A 24211-nucleotide genomic window follows, 5' to 3' on the forward strand; every position below is an offset into this window, starting at 1 on the left:
AGCTCGTTGGTTTTCACTGGGTCATGGAATTTCTTTGCTGGTCTCTCATCCTTGAAGGTTGCATAGCATTGCTCACCAATCTCATATGCCTTCATCAGGTCGGGGGCAATGTCCTTGGGGGCTGCCTTTGCCGTAGAGATGCTAATGAGGTCCCGCTTCTCTGCAAATGGGTTGACCAATTCATGTATGAGGCTAACCACTGCTGAAACTGCTTCCTCAACTTTCTGATTCTTGGCGGCTGTAGCTTCACATGACAAAGCCCTGATTTGTTGCCTTGCACCATCTCCCTTAACTGTCCCAGGAATGCACTGTGGTGCTCAGCTGTTATGTAGTAATGCTTGCTAGCTCCAGCATTCAGGCTGAACCGTGATGTGCCTCCAGGAGTCTGTGTGTCTTTGTTCACTGTGGCTTCAATAGCCTGGTCCACAGGGATCTGCCCAGAGGGGTTGTTACTTGACAGCTGCACTGAGAATTGAGCTGTCTTGAAGGCCTCATTCACAGAAGGATTCTTCTCTGGGAGATTCATCATCTGAGCAAAGTAAGGGGACAGGTACCTGGCATAATTCATCTTATCATAGGCAAAGCACCATGGGATGCTATCACATATTTTCTAGTACTAGGGGTGTATACCTTGCCAAAAATAACTATAAGAATTATTCCCCCCAGATGGTACCGGTGGCCCAAATTTGGGGTCCTGACTCACGGACTAACTAGCTGAACTGTATCATTACATTAAATTTTAGTCATTGCTTGTATCGCAATCTCACATTAAACATCTTTATACATATTCTCCAATTATGTTGTGCATCCCCTTCCCATGACAGCTCTCAGCTCTACAAACTTTTATCTCATTTCAAAAACAATTTAATGAATATGAACAGTGATACAAGCTTGAAATAATAAGACGTTTAATACTAGAAAACATCAGCTGGATTACGCGGGGTATTTTTAAATTTTGCTTGTCTACTTCACTCTCCACCATCCCCGTGCATAGGACCACAATTAATCCCTTCAGCCCCCTCTACACCCCAGTGCGTTGATAGTTTTCTCCTTTTACCAATAATTCCAGAGGTTGCATAATTCCAAGGGAGATGGTAGAGGCAGACACATTAGGCACGTGGATGATATGAAAATGGGGAACTACATGAGAGGGAAATATTAGATTGATTGTAGAGAATGTTAAAACGTCGACACAACATTGTGGGTCAAACGGCCTTGGCTGTGCTGTAATGTTCTTATGCTCTATGTTCTTAATAGCTTCCTGCGACATAAAACAGCAGGCAATGCACCCAGAATTTTCACTCCCAATATGGAAGTTCTATTAGTGCAGGCAAGCTTCTTTAGGAATGGATACAGCCATCAATCCTTTGACAAGTTAAGCATCCTTGCGTATGTTTTCAGCCATAAGTAATCAGATACATTCTGGATAAACTGTTCCTTTGCAGTGAATCATTCCTCAGCACACTTACAGCAGAGGCTAATGGTTGAGAATCAGACATAAAGGACACCAATAACTGTTGAAAGCATTAAACCAAGTATGAAAATTTAACAAAAGGAACCAAGTAGGACATGTATGGCTTTAACCCCAGGTGTGTAGCAAGCATGTATCTGGTGGTGTGGGGCGGACCAGTGTTACAGGATGGCCGGTGATTGAGAAACATGCTCACTAGCCCAAGGGCTTCAGTCTCAGGGTACACAAACTCCAGTCTAGTTTCAGTTTTCCTTATTCAATTCCTGCCTGGAAGATTCTTGGAGGAAGAAAGGGAAAGGGACGGGAGTCTGGGTCAAGTCTGTAGTGGATGTTGTTTTGGTGCCAAGGTGAATCCTTTGGCCAATTTATTTAGAGATACAGCATGAAATAGGCCCTTCGAGCTGGGCCACCTGTAACCCTTGATTTTAACTCTAGCCAACTAATAGGACAATTTACAACCTACTAACCAGTGTGTCTCTGACTGTGAGGGGAAGCTGGAGCCCCCAGGGGAAACCCACGGGGACGACATATAAACTCCATGCAGAGGATGATGGGATTGAACTCTGATGTCTGACGACCCGAGCCGTAATGGCATCTCGCTAACTGCGATGCTACCATGGTGCCTCAGTTCTGAAACCAAATGAGTTGTACACTGACTTGGTTGACCTACCCAACAACTTCCAACCTGCTCCTGGCTGGCTTGCCTACTTGGACTCCGCTTAAAACATGACTGGTCTTCCAGTGACAAAGCAGGGTTTAATGTGCCTAAATTCAAGAGACCCTCTCGTTAAACACATACCACCAGGCTCAGGGACAGCATCTATCTTGCTATTTTCAAATTATTGAATGACTCCCTAATGTGATAAGATGGGCTCTTCATTCCAAAATCTTCCTCTTTACGGCCTTGCACCTTATTGCCTGCCTGCATTGCACTTTCTGAGTAACTACAACTTCATATTCTGCATTCTGCTACTGTTTTTCCTTGTACTATCCCAATGAAACAATCTGTATGGATGACACACCAAGCAAAGACTTTCTCTGTACCTCGGTACATGTGACAACAGTAAACCAATTTACCAATTTTGCACGTTGCCTCTCTATGTACTAAAGTCTGAAATATGGAAAAGAATTAATTGCCCAATGGACTATGTAGCCTGTTTCCTTTTCACCGGCCAGCCACACAGTTTCCCTCAGGAAGGGGGAAAAGAGTTGTCCGGTGGGTGGGGGAGGAGGGGGTTGTAAAATCATCACCAGATATTCATTAAATTACTTTTTAAAATTGCTGCACTCATTGCAATCTAAAATCAGATGCTCACAGCATAGAAGACTACCTGGCTATCTTATCAATGTTGTCCCAGCTACCACATGACTGAAAATGATCGGCAAATGACATAATAGAATATTAATAGGAAAAAAAAGAAATACTGAACTTTCAATTTTAATGATCCAAAGTTGAGCATGAGGATAAAGGAGAAAATGCAAGAGGAGAGGGAGGGTCTGACATAGAGCTATTGAATATATGATGACAATCAAGCACAGTAAATCCACCCTGTTGCCATTTCACTGTGTGCTAACGCTGTTCCTGGTTCACGTGAATTCAAATGGAGAAATAACTTGCATCTGTTCAAGTTACAGTACTGTTTGTTTTATATACCTGAACATCTTATCTACTCATTAATCACTGAGAGAACAATAATGTTATTAGAAATTAGTAACGAGTAAAATTGTTAGATTTCACAAACACGAGGAAATCTGCAGATGCTGGAATTTCAAGCAACACACATAAAAAATGCTGATGAACACAGCAGGCCGGGCAGTATCTATAGGAAGAGGTACAGTCCACGTTTCAGGCCGAGACCTTTCGTCAGGACTAACTGAAAGAAAAGATAGTGCGAGATTAGAAATTGGGAGGGGGAGGGGGAGATCCGAAATGATAGGAGAAGACAGGAGGGGGAGGGTTGGAGCTAAGAGCTGGAAAGTTGATTGGCAAAAGGAATATGAGAGGATACCTCTTCCTATAGATGCTGCCTGGCCTGCTGCATCACCACCAATTTTTATGTGTGTAGATTGTTAGATTTAACAGCATAGTAAATTTTTCTGGTTTTCTATAGAATCATAATATTATTAGTAATTCAATTGAAAGCAACACATGATAATTCAGAGAATAATAGTATTTCACAGAAAGTAATGTTATTAATGCAGTGAGTAGACAAGTATAAGAGGAATTTCACAAGAATATAATGCCGTTGGTAACTCAGAGAACAGTAACGTTGTTCCTAATTGACAAGAGTATTGTTGGCAATTTACACAATAACACTGCTGGCTGATTATGGATATGAAATCACTCACGTACACAGGTGCCAGTACTGTACTCTGCACAAACTCTACCACTTAACTCAGTTTCTGTGCACTAGCATTGTATCAAAGACCTGATCAGTAAATGTGATCAGGCACCCAGTGCTCCACGAGTTCTTTTCGGGATTACTGTAAAAACACAATATCCTTTCCTTTCAGTGACTGCAAGCACAGCACCCTCGGGCTGACCCCGACACCACTGTGAAGCCGGCCGTTGACAGCTGTAGAAAAGTATCCCAGGGAAGTTCACCCATTAATTCCTTCCAGCAGTGTCAGCATTCATCTCCTTTAGGTTGTGTGGTTCAGAATGTCAAATGGATATGAAATTAGATCTTTTTAACTTCCTGACTCCAGGTAATGTAGCACCATATCCTCTGTAGAATTTCATCAGAAAGCAGATGGCAGAATTTACCACATCAGCCACAAAGTCGGCAGTTCCCTCTAGCTAAACATGCTAATGGGATGGAATTTATGCTGGGATTGCACTCAAGTCCACCCAGCATGGGTCACGTTGGCTTTCCTAACAAACATGAGCTCTTTTCACTAAATGAGAGCAGGCCTGCCTCTGCACATCACAACTGGTGTGGTGAGACTGCACTAGACAGCTTCTCTTTAAGTTAAGGACTTGCCCCTTGGTCTGGCTCTCTCACACCACCACCACCAGCCCGTCACCTCCCCAGACAATTTTGTCTCCAATCCCCGTCAACCACATCTCAACCTTGACTCCCTCCCATTCAGTCCTGACTTCAAACCACTCTCTACTTCAACCCAGCTCTCGAGGTCTCAACCACTTCCTCCACCCCCACGAAGACTGAAGCTCATCTCTTCCCATCCTTGGCCCCTTTTACTCACTCCCATGTTCCATATACCGAGCGGGTTGATGACACATCCATTTTGCTTCACTCACCCTGCTTCCAGCAATAGGTGGGGAGGGGAAGGCCTTTGGGCCTGTTAAGCAAGTAAAGCCTGTCCCGTTAGGTACAATGCCACGGACCTCAAGCTGAACAGAATTTTTAGCGTGAGTGACCCACCCATGCAAAAAGTATGCACTGTCCCAGTCTGCACTGTATATTCAATGTGCCTTTCCCCAAAAGGATTCCTGTATGGAATGGGAAAACAATGTTCAGATACCTGTTGATATTTTGTATGCACTCCTGTTTGCATACTGGTAAGAAAGAAACAACACAGCACGTAATAAAACAACATAAAAAGCAAATTAGGAGACACGGCACAGCACTCAGAAAACAACAGGCAACACAAGCAGATATGAGAGACACATGCCATTGTCACAAACTAATGACCCAAGCAAAGCCAGAAAGAAATTGTTTGCAGTGGTCAAGCTAAGCTAAAGTTCACATGAGTTTGACATTTTGTATCACTTGTTCTGAAATGCAAGGTAATTTATGTCGTGGGTTATTAACCCAACTAAAGCACGTCACAAAGTGACAACTAATTTGTTCGAGGCAAATGTCTAAACCAGAATCATATTGGATTTTGTGTGATAATCTTATCACTTTCAGAAAAACGATTAAAATTTGGATTATTATATTTACTGTTGAAAATAATTCTGGTGGCTCCATTAAAGCAAATGTTGTGTTACAGATTGCCAGTCAATTAATTTCATAAAAAGACACTTTTTTACATAATAGTGATGAGCTCATGTCAACTTTAGAATGTGACCACTTTTTTTGATTTTTAACAGATATAATCAAATTTTAATTTGCAAAAACAGAATAAACAGTCATAATTGAGTTGCAGCTATGGTCGATTAAACCTGAATCAACACAGAATGTTTCTACCTTTTCTCCCGAATGACCTTCGCAGTGAGGCTGCAATCAATTAACAAAGAGTCAGGAATAATTTCTCAGTGTGATTCCCACTATGCTGTAATGTTGTAAACACATTAGTGGTGAATTTCATTGTCAGATGAACATATTATCACAGAGACAACATGGCACAAACTAGATCACACTCTTTAAAAGGGAAGTTAACCTTTGAGATCAGGTTAGTTTATTACATTATTCGGATCAGAAGAAATTCAACACAATGCAATCACAAGCTTTCAAAAGTGCATTTCCTCTTCTCAGGTTTCCACTTGTTAATATATTTGACACACTAGCCTGCAGAGCCAACTGAATGAGTAAACTGACTGTAATAACAAGTTATTTTGGACATCACTGTTTCAACATGCAGGAAGTACAATGCAAATTATATTTTCAAACATGCAGCATGGAAATATATTCAACCACTAAAATATTCAGGATAAGCTTGCATTTCAATAGAATGATAGTAAAGATAGTATAAAGTTTTAATTTAATGTTTATCCTATTGTGGAAACTTTGGAAATTCTACAGAATTATCATACACATTTCCCACCTCTGTAATTGAATTCCATTAATGCAGGTTTGAATCAATTTCAATTTCCTGTCATCCTTAAGTCATTCTTCAAACATGAGCCTGTCATTGAATGCTGAGTGGCTACCTGATCGATGAGTGCATCACAACCGTTTCTGTTTCTAGGGTTTGAATTGTTTTTAAATTTACCTGACACTCACATCTAAGGAGAGTTCATATAAACTGAAGGCATCTCTCAATCCTTATTCACTACCTCACCGTACATCCTTTTCACAAGAATCATCAGGTAATGATCAGAACTAGGAGGTATGGATTATTAATCTTCTCCTTGTCTTGGTGAGTTTTACCACAATTGGCAACACTATATTTAAGAGCAGCTGATTTAGACCATTGAGCTTACTGGTATGAAATCACCATGTGTAGAGTACTGATCAGTTAAACCATCAAGCAGATCTGGAATAGCATCTTTAAATCAAATATCTGAAGGATTTGTTGTATTTTAAATGTCTACGGAAAACCAAAAACCATTAAATAATTAGCATTCAACGGTTTGAGAGATGGAGACAATCCTTGTGCCAAAATTTTGGCACCAAAAAGTGTTATTTTCCAGGAATACCAAACATGCTTTTATTTTTCTCCTCAAGCAGCACCATTCAGTCACATGGAAATATGCGCAACTATTTTTGCAGCCACAACTGCAACCTGAGACGACATTTACAGTGGCTGTCAGGAGGACCGCAGCCGCGAACTTTTATAGCTCTGGCTGCTTCCAGACTGGGGCTGAAGATATTTGTCGTGTGTAGCAGTTTGCTACCGATTGTTGTGTAAAGAAGATCATTGACATTGTATAATCAAAGACAGCTAATTAAATTTAAATCTCTTCTGCCAGAGTCCAAAAGGTGGAGAGAATTTGTGGCTATGCTCTAATTGGTGAGCGCCATCTAAACTGCTTGGGTGACGTGGCTTGCTGGGTTGAATTGCTGACTATGTGCAGGCTGTGAGATCTGCCAAGTGTGTGAGGGTTTTGTGGAACTTGCAAAAGCTAGTTGCTAGTCCTGAGTGAAAGGCATTGTTGGAGAGTTGCTCGGTAAAGGAGGGAGGGAGGTCTGTCGACAACAGTTTCGTCTGAAGCATCACCGTCCTGGAACATTCTTGGTGACCCACAGCTCCCAAAGAGCCTGAATTGTTTTTTAAATTTATCTGATAGTTACATCTAAGAACAGTTCAAATAAACTTAAACACCAGATTGAAGAATTAATTAACACTGTAGAAAAGATACATTTAATGATAGGGATCAGATGATTGTAAATGGCAGATCATTAATGGTTCTCTATGGAAGATAATGGCCCATACAGTTTAGTGTTACGAATATATTTGTAGATAGACATCTATATTGTCCAACTTACAGTAAAATAATAAAGAAAAAGTTAATATTTTCTGAAAGTTGTTACCTTACTTGCTTGAAGATATTGGTCAGCTTTCTTGGTCAATTTTAACTTCTTTGAAATACCTCGCTAAAATGTTACATACAATCCCTTTATTTTGTACATATTACAGTAGAGAATCACTATAAATAAACTTAAATTACACAGGGCTTTAGTGATGGCCGCAGTGATTGCATACCAGCTGCTTTTTCTTTCTTTGGAAAGTGGCGATAATGTACATTTCAATCTGGGTAGGGCATGTTTTAAGATTTTCAGTTATTGCTCAGATGTTATAAATTATTCCACAAGAAGTTAACATGACAACATGGAAACAATTTATAGTTGACTACAAGCGTGAATGCAGCCAGTATTCCTCCTCCAGAATGCCATCTTGCATTTGCTGCAACTTGTGAGCATTTTGTGAAGCCTGAACCAGACTTGTCTTTAATGCCCTACCTTATCTGCAAGCAGATAGTATAATGTCCTGATGAATGGTCTCAATCTGAATCATCGACCATTTACTCTTTTCCACAGATGCTGCCTGGCCTGCTGAGCTCCTCCAGCATTTTGTGTGTTACTGTAGTATAGCGTGGTTCCTTAAGGTTGTCATAGTCAGGGGAGGTAAAGGGGACAAACTCTCACTACCTGTGAAATGCTCTCAATGGAGTGCATCTCAAACAGCTTCTAACAACTAAGTCCAGTTCTTGACCTTCACAAGTGGCTTAACTATTACGCCCGGCAAAACCATTTCTATTGACAGGAGAAGAAGCAAAGACAGGTTAGCTGTGCCTTACAAACAGTCATTTATGACCATAAGACCATAAGATATAGGAGCAGAAATAGGCCATTCAGCCCATCAAGTCTGCTCCTCCATTCAATCATGGTTTGATCCAATTCTTCCAGTCATCCCCAGCCCCTGCTTTCACCCCATACCCTTTGATGCCCTGGCTAATCAAGAACCTATCTATCTCTGCTTTAAATACACCCATGACTTGGCCTCCACAGCCTCTTGTGGCAACAAATTCCACAGATTTACCACCCTCTGACTAAAGTAATTTCTCCACATCTCAGTTCTGAAAGAATGTCCTTCAATCCTGAAGTCATGCCCTCTAGCCCTAGAATCCCCTACCATGGGAAATAACTTTGCCATCTCTAATCTGTTCAGGCCTTTTAACATTTGGAACGTTTCTATGCGATCCCCCCTCATTCTCCTAAACTCCAGAGAATACAGCCCAGAGCTGCCAGACGTTCCTCATACGGTAAACCCTTTCATTCCTGGAATCATTCTCGTGAATCTTCTCTGAACCCTCCCCGATGTCAGTATATCCTTTCTGAAATAAGGAGCTCTTATTTCAGGCAAGTGGGACTCGTCAGCCGTGGTTGGCAGCTCATCTAGGAGAAGGAAACACTGATCTCAAACCTCCACTGCCTTGTGACTATACCCCCTCACAGGGAAGGCTTCAGGAGTAAACCCCAAGGGAAAAATCCGGAGCTAGAGTCCCTAAGGCAGTCCTACATTGTGTTCAGTGCTGACTGGCAACTCCTGCGATGCTGCCGGTACCAAACTGTATTGGTCTCTGCCGTTCCTTTGGGTTCATCAGATGCGTGGAGAGGGGGGAGCTTGCTACATGGGCAACAGCTTATTCTTCGTATTGTACTGCCCAGGCTTGCGTATCTAGACAGTTAGGACTCAATCCCTATAGTTGACCCTGACCAAAAGAGACCCCAGAGACAGTATAATTTTCAAGCTTACACGTAGAAATAATGCTATTTGACTAATGCATGTAAGTCTCATACTGGCACATTTAATTGAATTATAAAGCCTACCAAATACCTATACATCTGATAACCACATTTTCAGTTCTGCTGAAAAGGTGCCAATGTCTCTACAACTTACAACTAAGACAGTTGTATCCTTCGAGTGTCAAAGATCAACATGTAACATCATCACCGCTGAAGGTCCAGAGTACAAAAAGCCTGGGATCTCTGTTCACCTCTTATCCAACTTGCTCCCCAGGCATTAGAATGATAAAAGTCCAAAACAATCACTGAAGTTGTAAATGTGCTCGTGCTCTTGGAAACACAAAGTAGCAGGCATTGCCTATAAGAGTTTCAACACAACGTTGCTATAGTTAAATTAGAAGACTAATATTTCAAATATATGGACGTGCAATCCAGAGGCCAGTGCTCAAATCTCTCAACAAGGCAGCTATGAAACTTAAACTCAGATTAATACTGTGGAACTTAAAGGAAAGGACCTACTGGGGCTCTTAAGGACCCACCTGGTTCACAAACGCCCTTGAGGAGAGGAGTCAGCCACTCTCATACTGTCCAGCCAGCCTGTGACTGCGGACTCCTAAATTCCCTCTGAAGTGTCTAAGCTGTTTAGTCATAGTCATAGTCATAGGCATACTTTATTGATCCCGGGGGAAACTGGTTTTCGTTACAGTTGCACCATAAATAATAAACAGTCATAGAACCATAAATAGTTAAATAGTAATATGTAAATTATGCCAGTAAATTATGAAATAGGTCCAGGACCAGCCTATCGGCTCAGGGTGTTTGACCCTCCAAGGGAGGAGTTGTAAAGTTTGATGGCCACAGGCAGGAATGACTTCCTATGACGCTCTGTGCTGCATCTTGGAGGAATGAGTCTCTGGCTGAATGTACTCCTGTGCCCAACCAGTACATTATGTAGTGGATGGGAGACATTGTCCAAGATGGCATGCAACTTAGACAGCATCCTTTTTTCAGACACCATCATCAGAGAGTCCAGTTCCATCCCCACAACATCACTGGCTTTATGAATGAGTTTGTTGATTCTGTTGGTGTCTGCCACCCTCAGCCTGCTGCCCCAGCACACAACAGCAAACATGATAGCACTGGCCACCACAGACTCGTAGAACATCCTCAGCATCGTCCGGCAGATGTTAAAGGACCTCAGTCTCCTCAGGAAATAGAGACGGCTCTGACCCTTCTTGTAGACAGCCTCAGTGTTCTTTGACCAGTCCAGTTTATTGTCAATTTGTATCCCCAGGTATTTGTAATCCTCCACCATGTCCACACTGACCCCCAGATGGAAACAGAGGTCACCTGTACCTTAGCTCTCCTCAGGTCTACCACCAGCTCCTTAGTCTTTTTCACATTAAGCTGCAGATAATTCTGCTCACACCATGTTTCCCATTAGCATGACAATGAGACAGCAAAGGGATAGAAGCCTGTGGACCAACTGGCATTGACACAACCTTTGTAAAATGCTCCTGACAAACATCAGGGGGCTGGAGTTCAAGCTGACTCAGGGGCTAGTCCAACAGCAGCATGACCTAAGCATCTTTTACAGATGGCTTGCCAGCACCTTCATCACAGTCTCTGCATAGGTGCAGTCCCACCAGAGGTGGATGCACAAACCAGAGGGAGTAGTATTTGCAGTCCACAGTTTCCACGCTCCTCTGGCCTACCTGTCTCAAGGCATAACTCATCTGTGGGCAAGGAAACCTTTCAATTACCACTTCCTATCCTCCCTCAGCTGGTGAATCAGTGCTTCTCCGTGTTGGAGAAAACTTTGGAGAAGCACTGGGCATAGCGAGGGTACAGAATGTACTGTGGGTGGGAACTTCAGTGTCAGTCACCGAGAATGGTTTGCTAGCACCACCAGAGACCCCACCAATCCACTTGATGTCCTCACCAATCGCATGGCAAATGCATCCATCCACCATAATATTCTCAGAGAATCTGTACAGAGATACAGAGCCTTTCTAATGCTGGGAACGGTCGCTATGGGATTCTTCAAAGCTGCGAAAGGAGACAAACCCAGAACACATGTAGCAGCTCAGTACTGAGCATCCATGAGACACTGTGGGCCACCAGCATCACAGATATTGGATGCAAAACCTCACAACCTGGCGTACTTCTCACTTCACTGTTATTCCAACAAGGCCGGGAGTCGACCCTACTTCAAAGAAGAGTGCCGGAGTGCGTTCTGGGAAAAGTACTGGGTGTACTAGGTGCGGCACCGGTTTAGTGAAGATGCCACACAGGATTACTGGCATGCTAAGCAGACGGTGGTGTAGTGGCATCAGCACTGGACTGCAAGGCAGATGGTCTGGAGTTCGAATCCAGCCAGGACCCGAACTGGGCAGCATTGTCTGTGCGGAAGAAAGGCCTGGCAATCTACTTCCATATCTTGCCACAACTACACCACCCATGGGGTCATGATAGCATTTAACAAGAAATAATAATGCATAAACAGTATGCATTAGGCAGAGTTAAGCCAACTCATGATCAATAAATCAGACATCTAATGCTGATTGATGGAGAACAATGAAATAGCCAAGAGAAAGGGGAGGCTCCAAGTACATCCTCATCTTCAACAAGGTGACCCCTGTTTCCATCCAGGGGGTCAGTGTGGACATGGTGGAGGATTACAAATACCTGGGGATACGAATTGACAATAAACTGGACTGGTCAAAGAACACTGAGGCTGTCTACAAGAAGGGTCAGAGCCATCTCTATTTCCTGAGGAGACTGAGGTCCTTTAACATCTGCCGGACGATGCTGAGGATGTTCTATGAGTCTGTGGTGGCCAGTGCTATCATGTTTGCTGTTGTGTGCTGGGGCAGCAGGCTGAGGGTAGTGGACACCAACAGAATCAACAAACTCATTCGTAAGGCCAGTAATGTTGTGGGGATGGAACTGGACTCTCTCACGGTGGTGTCTGAAAAGAAGATGCTGTCCAAGTTGCATGTCATCTTGGACAATGTCTCCCATCCACTACATAATGTACTGGTTGGGCACAGGAGTACATTCAGCCAGAGACTCATTCCACTGAGATGCAACACAGAGCGTCATAGGAAGTCATTCCTGCCTGTGGCCATCAAACTTTACAACTCCTCCCTTGGAGGGTCAGACTCCCTGAGCCAATAGGCTGGTCCTGGACTTATTTCATAATTTACTGGCATAATTTACATATTACTATTTAACTATTGATAGTTTTATTACTATTTATTATTTATGGTGCAACTGTAACGAAAACCAATTTCCCCCAGGATCAATAAAGTATGATTATGACTATAAAGGCAGGATCCAGCATACACACAAGTCCTAAAGAGAATACCTGTTACATTCACAACCATGCTCAGACAGACGTGCTAAATAAATGATTCCTCCTGGCATCTGTCCGTTCTGTTGGTGCCAGTGTCGATGGATACAGGTCAGGGGAATAAAATGAGGAAGAGGAGAATTAAGAGTGATGCAAGGAAGAGTTTTTACACACAGCTTGCAGCTGCAATCTGGAACGCACTGTCTGCAGCTATTGTGGAAGCAGGGTGTGGCCTACAAGAGAAAGCAGATAAATACATGGCCGAGAAAACTTTGCAGGGCTGCAGCAAAGGGAAAGGGGGGAGGTGGAATGGCAGATTTGGTCCTGTGGTGAGCCAGCACAGACAGGATGGGCTGACAGGCCACCTCCTGTGCTGTAAACAATCTGATTCCCTGATTCTAAGATTCTTTCAAAGAAATATAGGCTTTCTTAACATCAGGGCTGTAATTTTAATAATATGATCAAGAAACAAATTTATCGCATTTTTCAATGTGGGGATTTGCTCTCTGAATGTTGGTTACCATGTGGGGTTTTGTTATGCGTGCATCAGTACCTAGGCTTTGAAAGCAATTGGTTTTGAATTAATTCAGTGGAACTGGACACATCCTCACACTTGAAAGGTGCCATGAAACTCTGTAAATAATGGTATTTGGATGACAGAATTGATGGCTTTCTGCTCAAGTCTGCAGATGATACAAAGGTAGGTGGAGGGGCAGGTAATTTCGAGGAAGCAGAGAGGCTACAGAAGGACCTAGACAGAGTAGGAGAACGGGTAAAGAAGTGGCAGACAGAATACAGTGTTGGGAAGTGTATGGTGATGCACTTTGATTGAAGAAATAAAACTCTAGACTGTTTTCTAAACGGAGAAAAAAATTCAAAAATCTGAGGTGCAAAGGGACTTGGAAGTCCTTGAGCAGGATTCCCTGAAGGTTAATTTGAGTCAGTGGTAAGGAAGGCAAATGCGATGTTAGCATTAATTTTGAGAGGACTATTATATAAAAGCAGGAATGTAACCTTGAGGCCTTATGGTGAGTCCTCATTTGGAGTACTGTAAGCAGTTTTGAGCCCCTTATCTATGAAAGAGTGTGCTGACAGTGGAGAGGGTTCAAAGGAGTTTTTGATTGAAAGGCTTGTCATATGAAGAGCATTTGATGGCTCTGGGCCTGTATTCACTGGAATGAGTGAAGGATCTCATTGAAACCTATCAAATGTTGAAAGGCCTAGGTAGATTGGACGTGGAGTGGATGTTTCCAATGGTGGGGGAGTCTAAGACCAAAGGACACAGCCTCAAGAATAGACGGACGTCTATTTAGAACAGAGATGAAGAGGAATTTCTTTAGCTAGAGGGTGCTGAATCTATGGAATTCATTGCCATGGGCGGCTGTGGAGGGCAAGTCATTGGGTATATTTAAAGCAGAGGTTGATAGATTCTTGATTGGTCAGGGCATTAAGAGATACGGGGAAAAGGCAGGAGATTGGGTCTGAGAGGGAAAAATCGGTCAGCCAAGATGAAATGGTGGAGCAGACTTGATGGGCCAAATAGCCTAATTCTGCTCTTATATCTTATGGTCTAATGGTAAGTAATATTTTTATTTACATTTTATTTTTCTTTTGTCTGGAGCCTAAAGCAAAAGGCGAACGGATGGGGCATTCCTAATTTATGAACGAAATCAGTGCATGCCTCAATGACATTAACAGCAAGGATTCATTCAGGCAGCATGTGACTTTGCAGCCTTGGGCCCTTTATGGGAAGGCAATGGCTATGTGTAACAAGCCAGGCAAAATATGCATCGTGGCTCCAAGGACAACACCACATGACAAATGAAATGTGAGGTACTTTGGGAAGTCTCAGAGACGTTATGAAATTGATATAATTCTTGTTTTTATTTTTAAAAATCTCTGTCTGTTGGCCGTCCAAATTAGTTTGAACAGCCCCAAAAAGAAAAATCTATTTGAGACTAACTGGTATTGTATTGGAAATCCCATTCCAACTGGCCATTGAACAGTTAGTTGATGTAAAAATGCAACATGTCACATTTGTGCAGTGTGGATCTTTGGAAGCAAAGTTAGATGTAGACTGCTCCAACAAAGAAGAGGAATCTTTATCTCAGTTACAACTTCACTGATTAGAATAAAATGCATAATCAAGGAAATTAGTAAAGCACAATCTTTGTGCATTATCGTATTGAATATTTTTCTTTATCTTTTGCAAAATTTATTCCACTGCATTCAGACTTGCAGTGCTGAAACTACTCTAAGATAGAATGCTTCCATCCCTAAACGGCCTTTTCTCATTAAGATCACATCTCCTGTTCGTGATATTAAAATCAAATTCAAAACCATCAGATTTACCTAGTCAGATATTAATTTACATTGCTTTGTCCTCCCATTCAAGGATAAATTTTCGACCCCAACACAAAATGGAAGCTGCCTTTTTAAAGCATTGTTGTCACATCAAGGGCAACTTCATTAGCTATACACATTTTTATGTATTAGCAATTTGTTGCAGTGTATTGGCACAACATGCAACAAAAAACAATATTCAACAACTATAAATGAAAGTTATATAAAAAAAATAAAATTAGAGGTTGAAGTATGGATATGGAATAAAATGTGCATAAATACCGCAAATATAGTGAAAATATCCTCAGACTCCTTTAGGAAGGAGGTCCAAGATGAAAGAACTCAAACAAATTAGCAAGTAGAGTAATGCGACTTGAAGGGAAATTGCTGATTAACTTAAAAATTAACTTTATTTGTCACATGTACATCGAGACAGCGAAACGTACAGTGAAATATGTTGTTTGCATCAAATCAAATCAGTGAGGATTATACAAGTGTCACCACACTTCTGGTGCGAACGTAGCAGGCCCACAACTTACTAACCTTACTAGTACATACTTGGAATATGGAAGGAAACCGGAGCACGCGGAAGAAAAGCACATGGACATGGGGAGAACGTGCAAACTTCTTACAGACAGCAGCGGAATCGAGCCCCAGTTGCTGGTGCTGAAAATTAATTGCACTATGGTGGGATTCCCATGAACCTTCTGCCTATTTTCTCCAGATGGGTGCAGGGCACAGACGTTGAAGAGGAAACCTTGCTAAGTCTCTGCATTGTTTCTTGTAAATAGCATAACTCCAAAGCCATCGATGACTGGACGTGAAGGATGAGTTTAGACTGGAGGACTGGCTGCTAATTAACGCTGGCTGTTTTCTCTTGGGCGAGGTTGAGTTTCTTAAATTGATCTTGGAATTGCACTTATTCAAGCTGCCAGGGAGTATTCCATCACACCATTGATTTGTGTCTTGTAACTTTCGGAAGCCACACACAATAGGCAGAGCAAAATAAACATGGGTCAGATCAAACCTCTGCAGTTCTGCCTTATCTAATCCTGAATGATGATGGGCAATGAAAGAGCAAACAGAAAGAGGAGCTTCCAAGCACATCCTTATTCTCAACAAAGGCAGAATCCACCATTCACAATGATATACAGGCAGAAGTGCTGAAAAGATTATCTTTCTAAAGTTAGGGGATAAATCATTAGAACCACAATACCCATCCACTGACCTGCTTTTCTTGCCACACTAACCACAGAAGTTATGCAACTGGCCAAGTTATATTTCTTGCTGGCAAAGACTCCCATACAAGGGCAACAGTGGGAGATTTATTAATGGTAATGCTAATGGGAGGGAAACAGACTTCCTCTATTAAGATTTTGTGTGGAACAACTGCTTGCCAGCTTGTGCCCGCAGGTTGCCCAAGCCTTTCAGTGTGAGCACATGGGCCACCTTATTTTTTGAGGTGTTACAAATGGAATTAAATATTTTGCAATCACCTAGCCAATGACCCCAATTTGCCACCCTGGTGAGGTTTAACAATAGGTTAGCAATGCACTCATTGTCCAGGTTGGATTTGATTAACACAAAAATACCTGGAATTTTTCCCCCACACTGATGATAGCAGCATTGAGATTAAAGGTACAGCTCTTTCTGGAACCCAAGTTTTCAACAGCAAGGCAAGATTGCTGTTGGAGCCCGTGGATTTTGTAGTATTCTGCGTATTTGGCTAATTCTTGATACTACAATTAGCAAAGGAAGTGCTGGATACTGACAGGGACGGCAGGCCATGAGAGGGTCCCCCGTTTCACCATGACTGGATAAAAATGAATGCAAACACTTCAACTTCAAGTTTTGTATTTATTGTCAAGCCTTATCATCATTCAGACTCAAATATTCCTGTAGCTGCCTCCTCCCATTAGCCGGCTGATTATCAGCAAATGAATAGTGCAAGACTGAAGAAGTTTGATTTCAACTGTTGTTACTGAGATCACTGAACTCTGCCTAGGCATCCACGTTCAGTGTGCATCTGGTAACTTTACCAGCTTGCATCTCCTTTTTTTGGTATTTCTCTACAGTCCTCTGTAAAGCAGGGTTGGTTTCATGGGACGAGCAGGGTGATGGATACAGTACATGCCAGTGTATCTGAATATTAGACACCAGTGTTACTGCCTTGGGGAACACTGTGGATGTCTGGTTTTGCGCTGCTAGGTATGTTCTAAATCTGCTCCATTTAGCAGTAGTAGCCTCAAACAGATTCTCCTGTGTGAGAATGGGATTCCATCTCCTCAAGATTTGTGCACTGACCACTCCCACCACAGTATTATGGTCAAATCCATGGGTGAGAGGTAGGCTGATGAGGACAAGAGCAGAGAATTTTGCTCTTGATCTTGCATTGCCTGCTACAACGCTCAGCACAGCAGCTCTATCTTTCCGCCAGCTGTAGTGCTACTAGTGCTACATGGTGATGGACATTTAGGTCAGCCTGACAATGTCCTTTCATTGCTGTTGTGATATTCAATATGAAGCGATGACTAGCAGAATGCTTCCTTGTCCTTGTTTGTTCTGGTCACATGAGTGCACTGTCAATGCTGAGGACTTCACGTCACCACCGCCAACTTTACCACATAGGGGACTAATGAAAGCACTCTGATATTGACTGTAAGGTATAATTGCATTAAAATGTCTCTTGCAGTCAATTACTTGACTGGAATATCGAAAGTCACTTGGCAGAAGTCACCAGGGGTCTGGCAGGAGTAGACTGCTGGGCTAACCATGCAGACCAAATTCCCAATGTGCTCTCACACTATGCAAACCTCTATGCCAAGACATTAATTTGCTACAACATTTCTTGTTAAACTGTCACATAATTGCATGATTATTATAGCAGACTATATTTTCAAATTAAACTGGACAGTGAAAAGTTAAATGTTTGCTTCTAGTCATTATCACACTTTCAGGGCATTGCCATGTTAATGTATGTAATCACTATTGTAATTCAGATGTTCAAAATAGCCTTCGCAAATAGCATTGTTGTGTTTCACTGGTGTTTGTGCTGTTTGACTGATCTGAAACTGAGACTGCAATTTGCATCTTGCATCACGAAAGAGATGCTGCTGGCTGGGAAACAGACTCGGGGGCCAGGCCAAGGGACCCTGCTGTTATTGCAGAAACGTGTGAAGTCCCAGTCTCACGTCATTTTTGAATAAGTATTTTGAGTGCCTTATGCTTATGGGACTGACTTCGCCAATAAAAATATCAAAGAGAGTCAGTGATTAAATCTGTAAAATTGATAAGTGATCCAACCAGTTACTTAAATCTGGTTTAACAGCCACTTGGAGATAAATGGCAATATTATGAGAAACTTGGCTGTTTAAGACCACCTTCCATTGGAGCTCCCACCAGAAATTCTATGATCATCCATCTAGTTTGGTTCTGTAGTCTTTAATACTTGTGCTTAAAAAATGTATTTATCTTTGCTTTGACCAAATCGCGACAGTTTTCTGGAAGGCTCCAGATTTGCATTAGTCTCCAGATGAAAAGAACTTCCCAGCATCAATGCTGAATGTTTTTTTTTGTTAGATCCTCTTTTTTTGGCACTCCCATCAGATCTACCTGCCTATCTGCCTATATATAGATTTATATACACACACACATACCTTCAATATCAAGAGAGTATAAGCCTTGTCTAGGCATCTGATCTTATCTTTATAGATTAACCTACTTTGCCCCAATTCATTCGAGGAAAAAGTGTCCTGTGCCCTCTTCAAAGCCACACACACAAAACGCTGGAGGCACTCAGCAAGTCAGGCAGCATCTATGGAGAGAAATAAACACTCGACATTTTGGGCCAAGGCCCTTCATCGGGGCTTCGACAGCTTTTTGTGTGTGTTGCTCAAGGTCTCCAGCATCAGCAGAATCTCTTGCATTTATCTCTTCAAAGCCATCCATGGTGCTGAACTGGGACAAAACTTTGCCAGTGTTATATCAAGCCTAATCAAACATACAATAACACAGAGATATCACCAGTGTGTAAATAAAGTTTGATGTGTTTTTTTTAACGGTTGCTGGAAGTTGTTTCTGTCAGTGGTGGTGCGGGTGATGCCTACCTGTCCGGGTGAGCCTGTCGAGCCTCTCAACACTGGCCGAGGAGAGGCGACGTGCTCTGGGGCTGCTGACAGGGGTGGCTGGGTTGGAGAACTCTGAGTCTGTCTCGGTAGTTGCATCCTCCCTGAACAGCAGCAGCTCCTTGACGCACTTGTGACAGACACTGTGCTGGCAAGGCAGGATCAGGGGATGAGTGAAGAGCTCCTTACATGATGGGCAGATCAACTCCCGCTCAATGTTTTTAATGGGAACCTATGGAGAGAAGAGAGAGATTAGAACATAGAACTGTACAGCACAATACAGGTCCTTCAGCCCACAATGTGCCGACCTTTTAACCTACTCTAACTCTTCCCTCTCACATCACCCTCCATTTTTTCATCCTTCTACCTATCTCAGAGTCTCTTAAATCTCCCTCCACTACCATCACCCTGGTAGTGTGGTCCATCCACCGATCACTCTCTATGTAAATCCTACCACTGACATTCTACCCCCCACCATACTTTCCACCAATCAGCATAAACAACGCTCCCTCAAATTTCCATTTCCACTCTGGCTCTAGTTGACCACTTAAACCTTAAAATTATGTCTTACCGTATTCCCCCGGGACAAAAGCTTTGGCTGTGATGCCTTTTATCATCTTGTACACCTCTATCAAGTCACATTTCAATGTCCTTTGCTCCGAAGAGAAAAGCCCAAGCTTGCTCAATAGTTCCTCATAAGACATGCTCTCTAATCTAAGCAGCATCCTGGTCAATCTCCTCTGCACCCTCTCTAAAGCTTCCACGTCCTTCCGTAATGAGGTGACCGGAAACGGACACAATACTCGAAGAGCAGTCTTCCCAGAGTTTTACAGAGATGCAACATTACCTCATGGCTCTTGAACTCAGTTCCCCGAAAACAGAGGCCAACACACCACTCGCCTTCTTAACTACGCTATGAACTTGAGCGGCAACTTTCAGAGATCTATGGATGTTCAAAGTAAGTTCATTATCGAAGTACATACACTACTGTACTAAGACTTTTGCTCAGTACTGTACATGGTATTATATATTGAGGTGGACCCCAAGATCCTTCTGTTCCTCCACAATGCCCAGAATCCTGCCATTAACCCTGTATTCATCCAGCAGTTGACTCAGTAAACTATGAGAATGCAAGTAGCATTGTGCTCATACCACTGTCCCATTTGGCCCCTCAGGTCTGTCCTGATATTTAATATGATCTTGGCTGATCTATTCAACTCCTTGTCTGTGCCAATTTCCCAATCCCCTCGACACCCGAATCTTTCAAAAATGTAATAGTCTCTTTTTTTACTTTTTTTCTCTGCATTAGAGATACAACATAGCACCAGGACCTTATCCCAACGAGCCCATGTGGCCAATTAACCTACTGACCGGTGTTTGGAATGTTGAGGAAACCGGAGCACCTTGAGGAAATCCATATGGTTAATGGGAAAACTCCCTACGGTGACAGAATCGAACCCGGGTCGCTGGCATTGTAAAAGCGTCATTTAGTGCCGCCCCCAAATGCTTCCAGAAACCTAGACTCCACAAGCCTCTGGAGTAGAGAATTCCAGAGGTTCACCAGCCTCGGCGAGAAGTTCCTACGCATCTATAGTCCTTATAGACAGTAACATTCAAGTCTGCCTGAGAAGTAATCTTCCAGCTTTGATAAATATGGCTGAAGCAAATAATTGCAGGTGCTGGAAATCTGAAACGTGTCAGTCAGCGTCTGTGGGCCAATGTGTTAGGTTGCCAACCGTGGAAACGTGGGAAAGCAAGTACTGAGTTGGAGAGAGGGCTGGGGAGGGGAGATCAGAGGGAATCTGTATAGTAGGCCTCAATTATTATTAATCACCGAGAAATTAATTTTAAGCAGAAAGATGTAACTGCGTCAGTAAAGACAGGAGGAAAGAGCGAGATTATCAGAAATTGTTAAGCTCCAAAGGGCTTGCACAGAGCCAGTAAGAAGTTGAGGTGCGATTCCCTGTCCTTAAATTGTTCATTAAAGGTCAGTGTAGGAGACCAAGGAGATCGAGGGCATCCTTACCGGAATGGGGCGTTGAATTAAAGCGACCGGCAACTGGAAGTTCAGGGGGGCCCTTGCAAGGTGTGTTCTGCAAGTCACCAAGGAACCACAAGTCGAAGAGAGTGGGGTGAATGGTAGGGGAGCACAGGCCCACAGACACTTCACGTCAGACCCCTCGAGCCTCACCACCCATACTTTCCAGCTCTGACCGGTTTGGCCCGGGGCTCACATCTTGCCGCCCATCCCTCTAATTGTTAGACGTGCAAACGTGGAGCAGCAAGTTTCCGGGCTGCATTAAATGGGAGGGACCCCCGATCCGACCAAGGACCAACGTTGGCCAGGAGAAATGCTGGGCTGCAGCGAGAGACGTCATGGGAACCGTACCCAAAACTGTCTTATAGCGCAGAAGTGCTGTCCGAGTCGGTACTAGTGGGAAAGTGGATCTGGGACAGAGGAAAGGTCCCATCTGTAGATGATACAGGGGATGCAGCGTATTTGAAACAACGCAGCTGCACGGGTTCGGATTCAACTTGCGGAGATCCACTGTCTCAGCAGCACACGCGCTTGGCTCCTGCAGTGGAGGGTCGGACAAAGCGTAGGTCTGGAGGGGTGGGGTGAAGAGTCACAGTGCCATACTAAAGCCGTCCCGGACTAGCAAAGACAGCTCGGGGAACTCAGACCGTGGGGCAGTGTGCAATGTCCCGAGAAAGAATAGGTGGGAGTCCTGCCTTGCCTTCTCTCCCGCATATACATCTGTAACCCACCCGGTGGCCGTGGACTCTGCCGGCCAGTTCCCGGAGCCGTTCTGAAGGGAAAGGAACCACTACAGATCCATCGAGCAATTGTAGAATTGCTCGCAGCTGTCCCAGCACCCTGCAGATGCAAGGGAGACCGACCTCGTTCCTCCGAGCTACAGAGGGCATGTCTCCCTCCATATGGAGCCACCTACCTCACCACGGGAGATCCTGTCAACGATGAATCCAAACTCACTTATGTCGTCCGAGTCGGACATGCTCGGGGGGCTTGGGAGCAGCTCCGTGAGCGCCCGTGAACAGCTACTTTCTGCCCGTCCCAATGTGTCCGGGGGACAAGGGGCGGGTGCCAACGGTCCGCTCTGTCCCGGCCGAGGGATCCGCTCTCTGATACAGTATCCTGGGCTCAGCCCCGATTCCACCGCCCCAGTCACTTTGCCGAAGCACGGGCTCCGCCCACAGCGTCCAAGCCGGGGCGTGGAGTCACGGCTGACCGAATCATGGCATCAAGACGAAGCGACAAGCCCCAGACAGCGGTCAGCGCCCGCCACTGATGGTTTCAGCGTAACGCTCCCCCTCTCCCCGCCCTCGAACCCACCCTGCTCATTTTACAGCGGAGACGCCACCAACGTCCAGTAGATTTGCGAAATAAAGTCATTAAATACTCTTCCCGGACAATATTAATTCCATTGCACTGGTGTCCCGACCCTGCCTGGGACCCGGGGCGGATTCTTCCGAGTCTAGTAAATCAGCAAGTGCTTCCAAGTGTAGTCTAACTCAGTAAATTTACCTGCGAGTTTAATTAATGTCCCTGCCCGCAGTTAATAATAATGCTGTCTGCAGCTTGCCCGAGGTTAAGCCTCAGGCAGATGACGGTCAAGGTCAGGGAGAGGGAAGGAGGGCAGACTCCCAGACATTGAAAAGTACCATACTGTCTCTGCCAGGGGCTACTCGGAGCCTAACAAAGTGGTCGTTCCGTGAGGGATGGGGAGGGGGGCGGTGTTGAGCTGTCGCCTGCTTCTCTTAAGATTATACTACACACCACAAACACCGATCTCTCGGTTCTCAGCAGTCCGCGCCACACCCGTCTCGACACACGGGGAGAGAGGATGGCACGCACACACACACACACAGCAGAGACACCGTTCAATCAGAAACTGGTGGCCCTCTCCCTTATAAAAAAGACACTGGAGTAATTATCAGAATGAGTTGCCATGACGGCAGAGGATAACGAACGCAGCGCGGAGGTTTAAAGGACTCATTTGACGCGGGTGTAAACTAAGCTCCGACGCTGGGCCGACTACAGTCCTCACATTGTTCCGTATATAGGATGTGGTTTGGCTACAATTCAACAGGTACAAACGCGGATGCAACTTCCAAAATAACATTAATGGGACTCAGAGGTGCCAGGTTCCCAGGGGCTCTGCTCAGAGGCTGCTGCACGGACCGTGGTAAAACAGTGGCTGCTGCCGCCAGACAAAGCAAAATACTGCGGATGCCGGACAATTGAAAGAATAAATTGCCGGAAGCACTCAGCTGGCTACACGAGATCTGTGGAGAGGGAAATGCAGAGTACGCTTGGATCGATTACCTTCTGTCGGAACTACGATTATCGAAATTTACCGCGCAATTACACACCATTGTTTGTTGTAATCCACTCTCGCCATCTCCGCCTGTCCGAGCTGGATGCAACATTTCAGCAAGGGGTGTCTGACAGGAATAGGTTTACATGCTTCAGTACATTGGGAGCCGGTACACTCAGTGCAGCCTCGCCACTGTAAGTGTTTCGGGCGGAATCAATTAACGAGCATAAGATCGCATAAACTACAAAAGGACGTCAAATTCGCTGTTCTAAATCTTTCATTTTCACGGCAGCATTATTTCTAAAGCGATCTTACGCCGTGCGACTCTGTTCCACGAGTAACTTAGCAAGAAAGTGGGCGGAGTACATATTCACTGTAAACTAAACAGTCACCTGAATCCTGTCTGCCAGCTAAGATGCAAAACTATTTATTCATTTATTACCCCCTGTAAAAAAAATCCTTCATTAAAATGATGGCGTGGATTAATGTTCAGCCAGCCCGCGATTTGTCTGTAATTTAAAGCAGTTTGCAGCTCCCGTCTCTATAGCAGCTTGTTTTATCTCATGACTCGATCAAAATTGAACAAAAATAAATTAGACACCTAATATTTAAAATCTAGGCTGTGATCACATCGAATAGGAAGCAAACTGACGCGGAGTGGATCATGAAGAATAGAATTCAGCCCATCAAGCTGGTGATGG

General features: G+C 43.8%; 1 protein-coding gene across 4 annotated transcripts in view; it reads right to left on the reverse strand.

The window, feature by feature from the left end:
- Positions 1-23837, reverse strand: part of trim36 (tripartite motif containing 36) — a 121163-nt gene extending 97326 nt beyond the window's left edge. Inside the window, exons 1-3 of one of the 4 annotated variants that reach the window (XM_063068659.1) lie at positions 22125-22498; positions 19153-19402; positions 5626-5655 (exon numbers count right to left, since the gene is read on the reverse strand). In XM_063068659.1, the coding sequence (XP_062924729.1) occupies positions 5626-5655; positions 19153-19402; positions 22125-22187 (343 nt within the window). In that variant the 5' untranslated portion in view covers positions 22188-22498. Of the gene's footprint in view, positions 1-5625; positions 5656-19152; positions 19403-22124; positions 22499-23565 lie in introns of those variants that run through there. The other 3 variants (XM_063068662.1, XM_063068660.1, XM_063068661.1) reach the window with 3 other exon arrangements.
- Between the last annotated feature and the right edge of the window lie 374 nt (positions 23838-24211).

Source organism: Mobula hypostoma, chromosome 16, assembly GCF_963921235.1.
Source record: "Mobula hypostoma chromosome 16, sMobHyp1.1, whole genome shotgun sequence".
In the NCBI taxonomy this organism is placed as follows: domain Eukaryota; kingdom Metazoa; phylum Chordata; class Chondrichthyes; order Myliobatiformes; family Myliobatidae; genus Mobula; species Mobula hypostoma.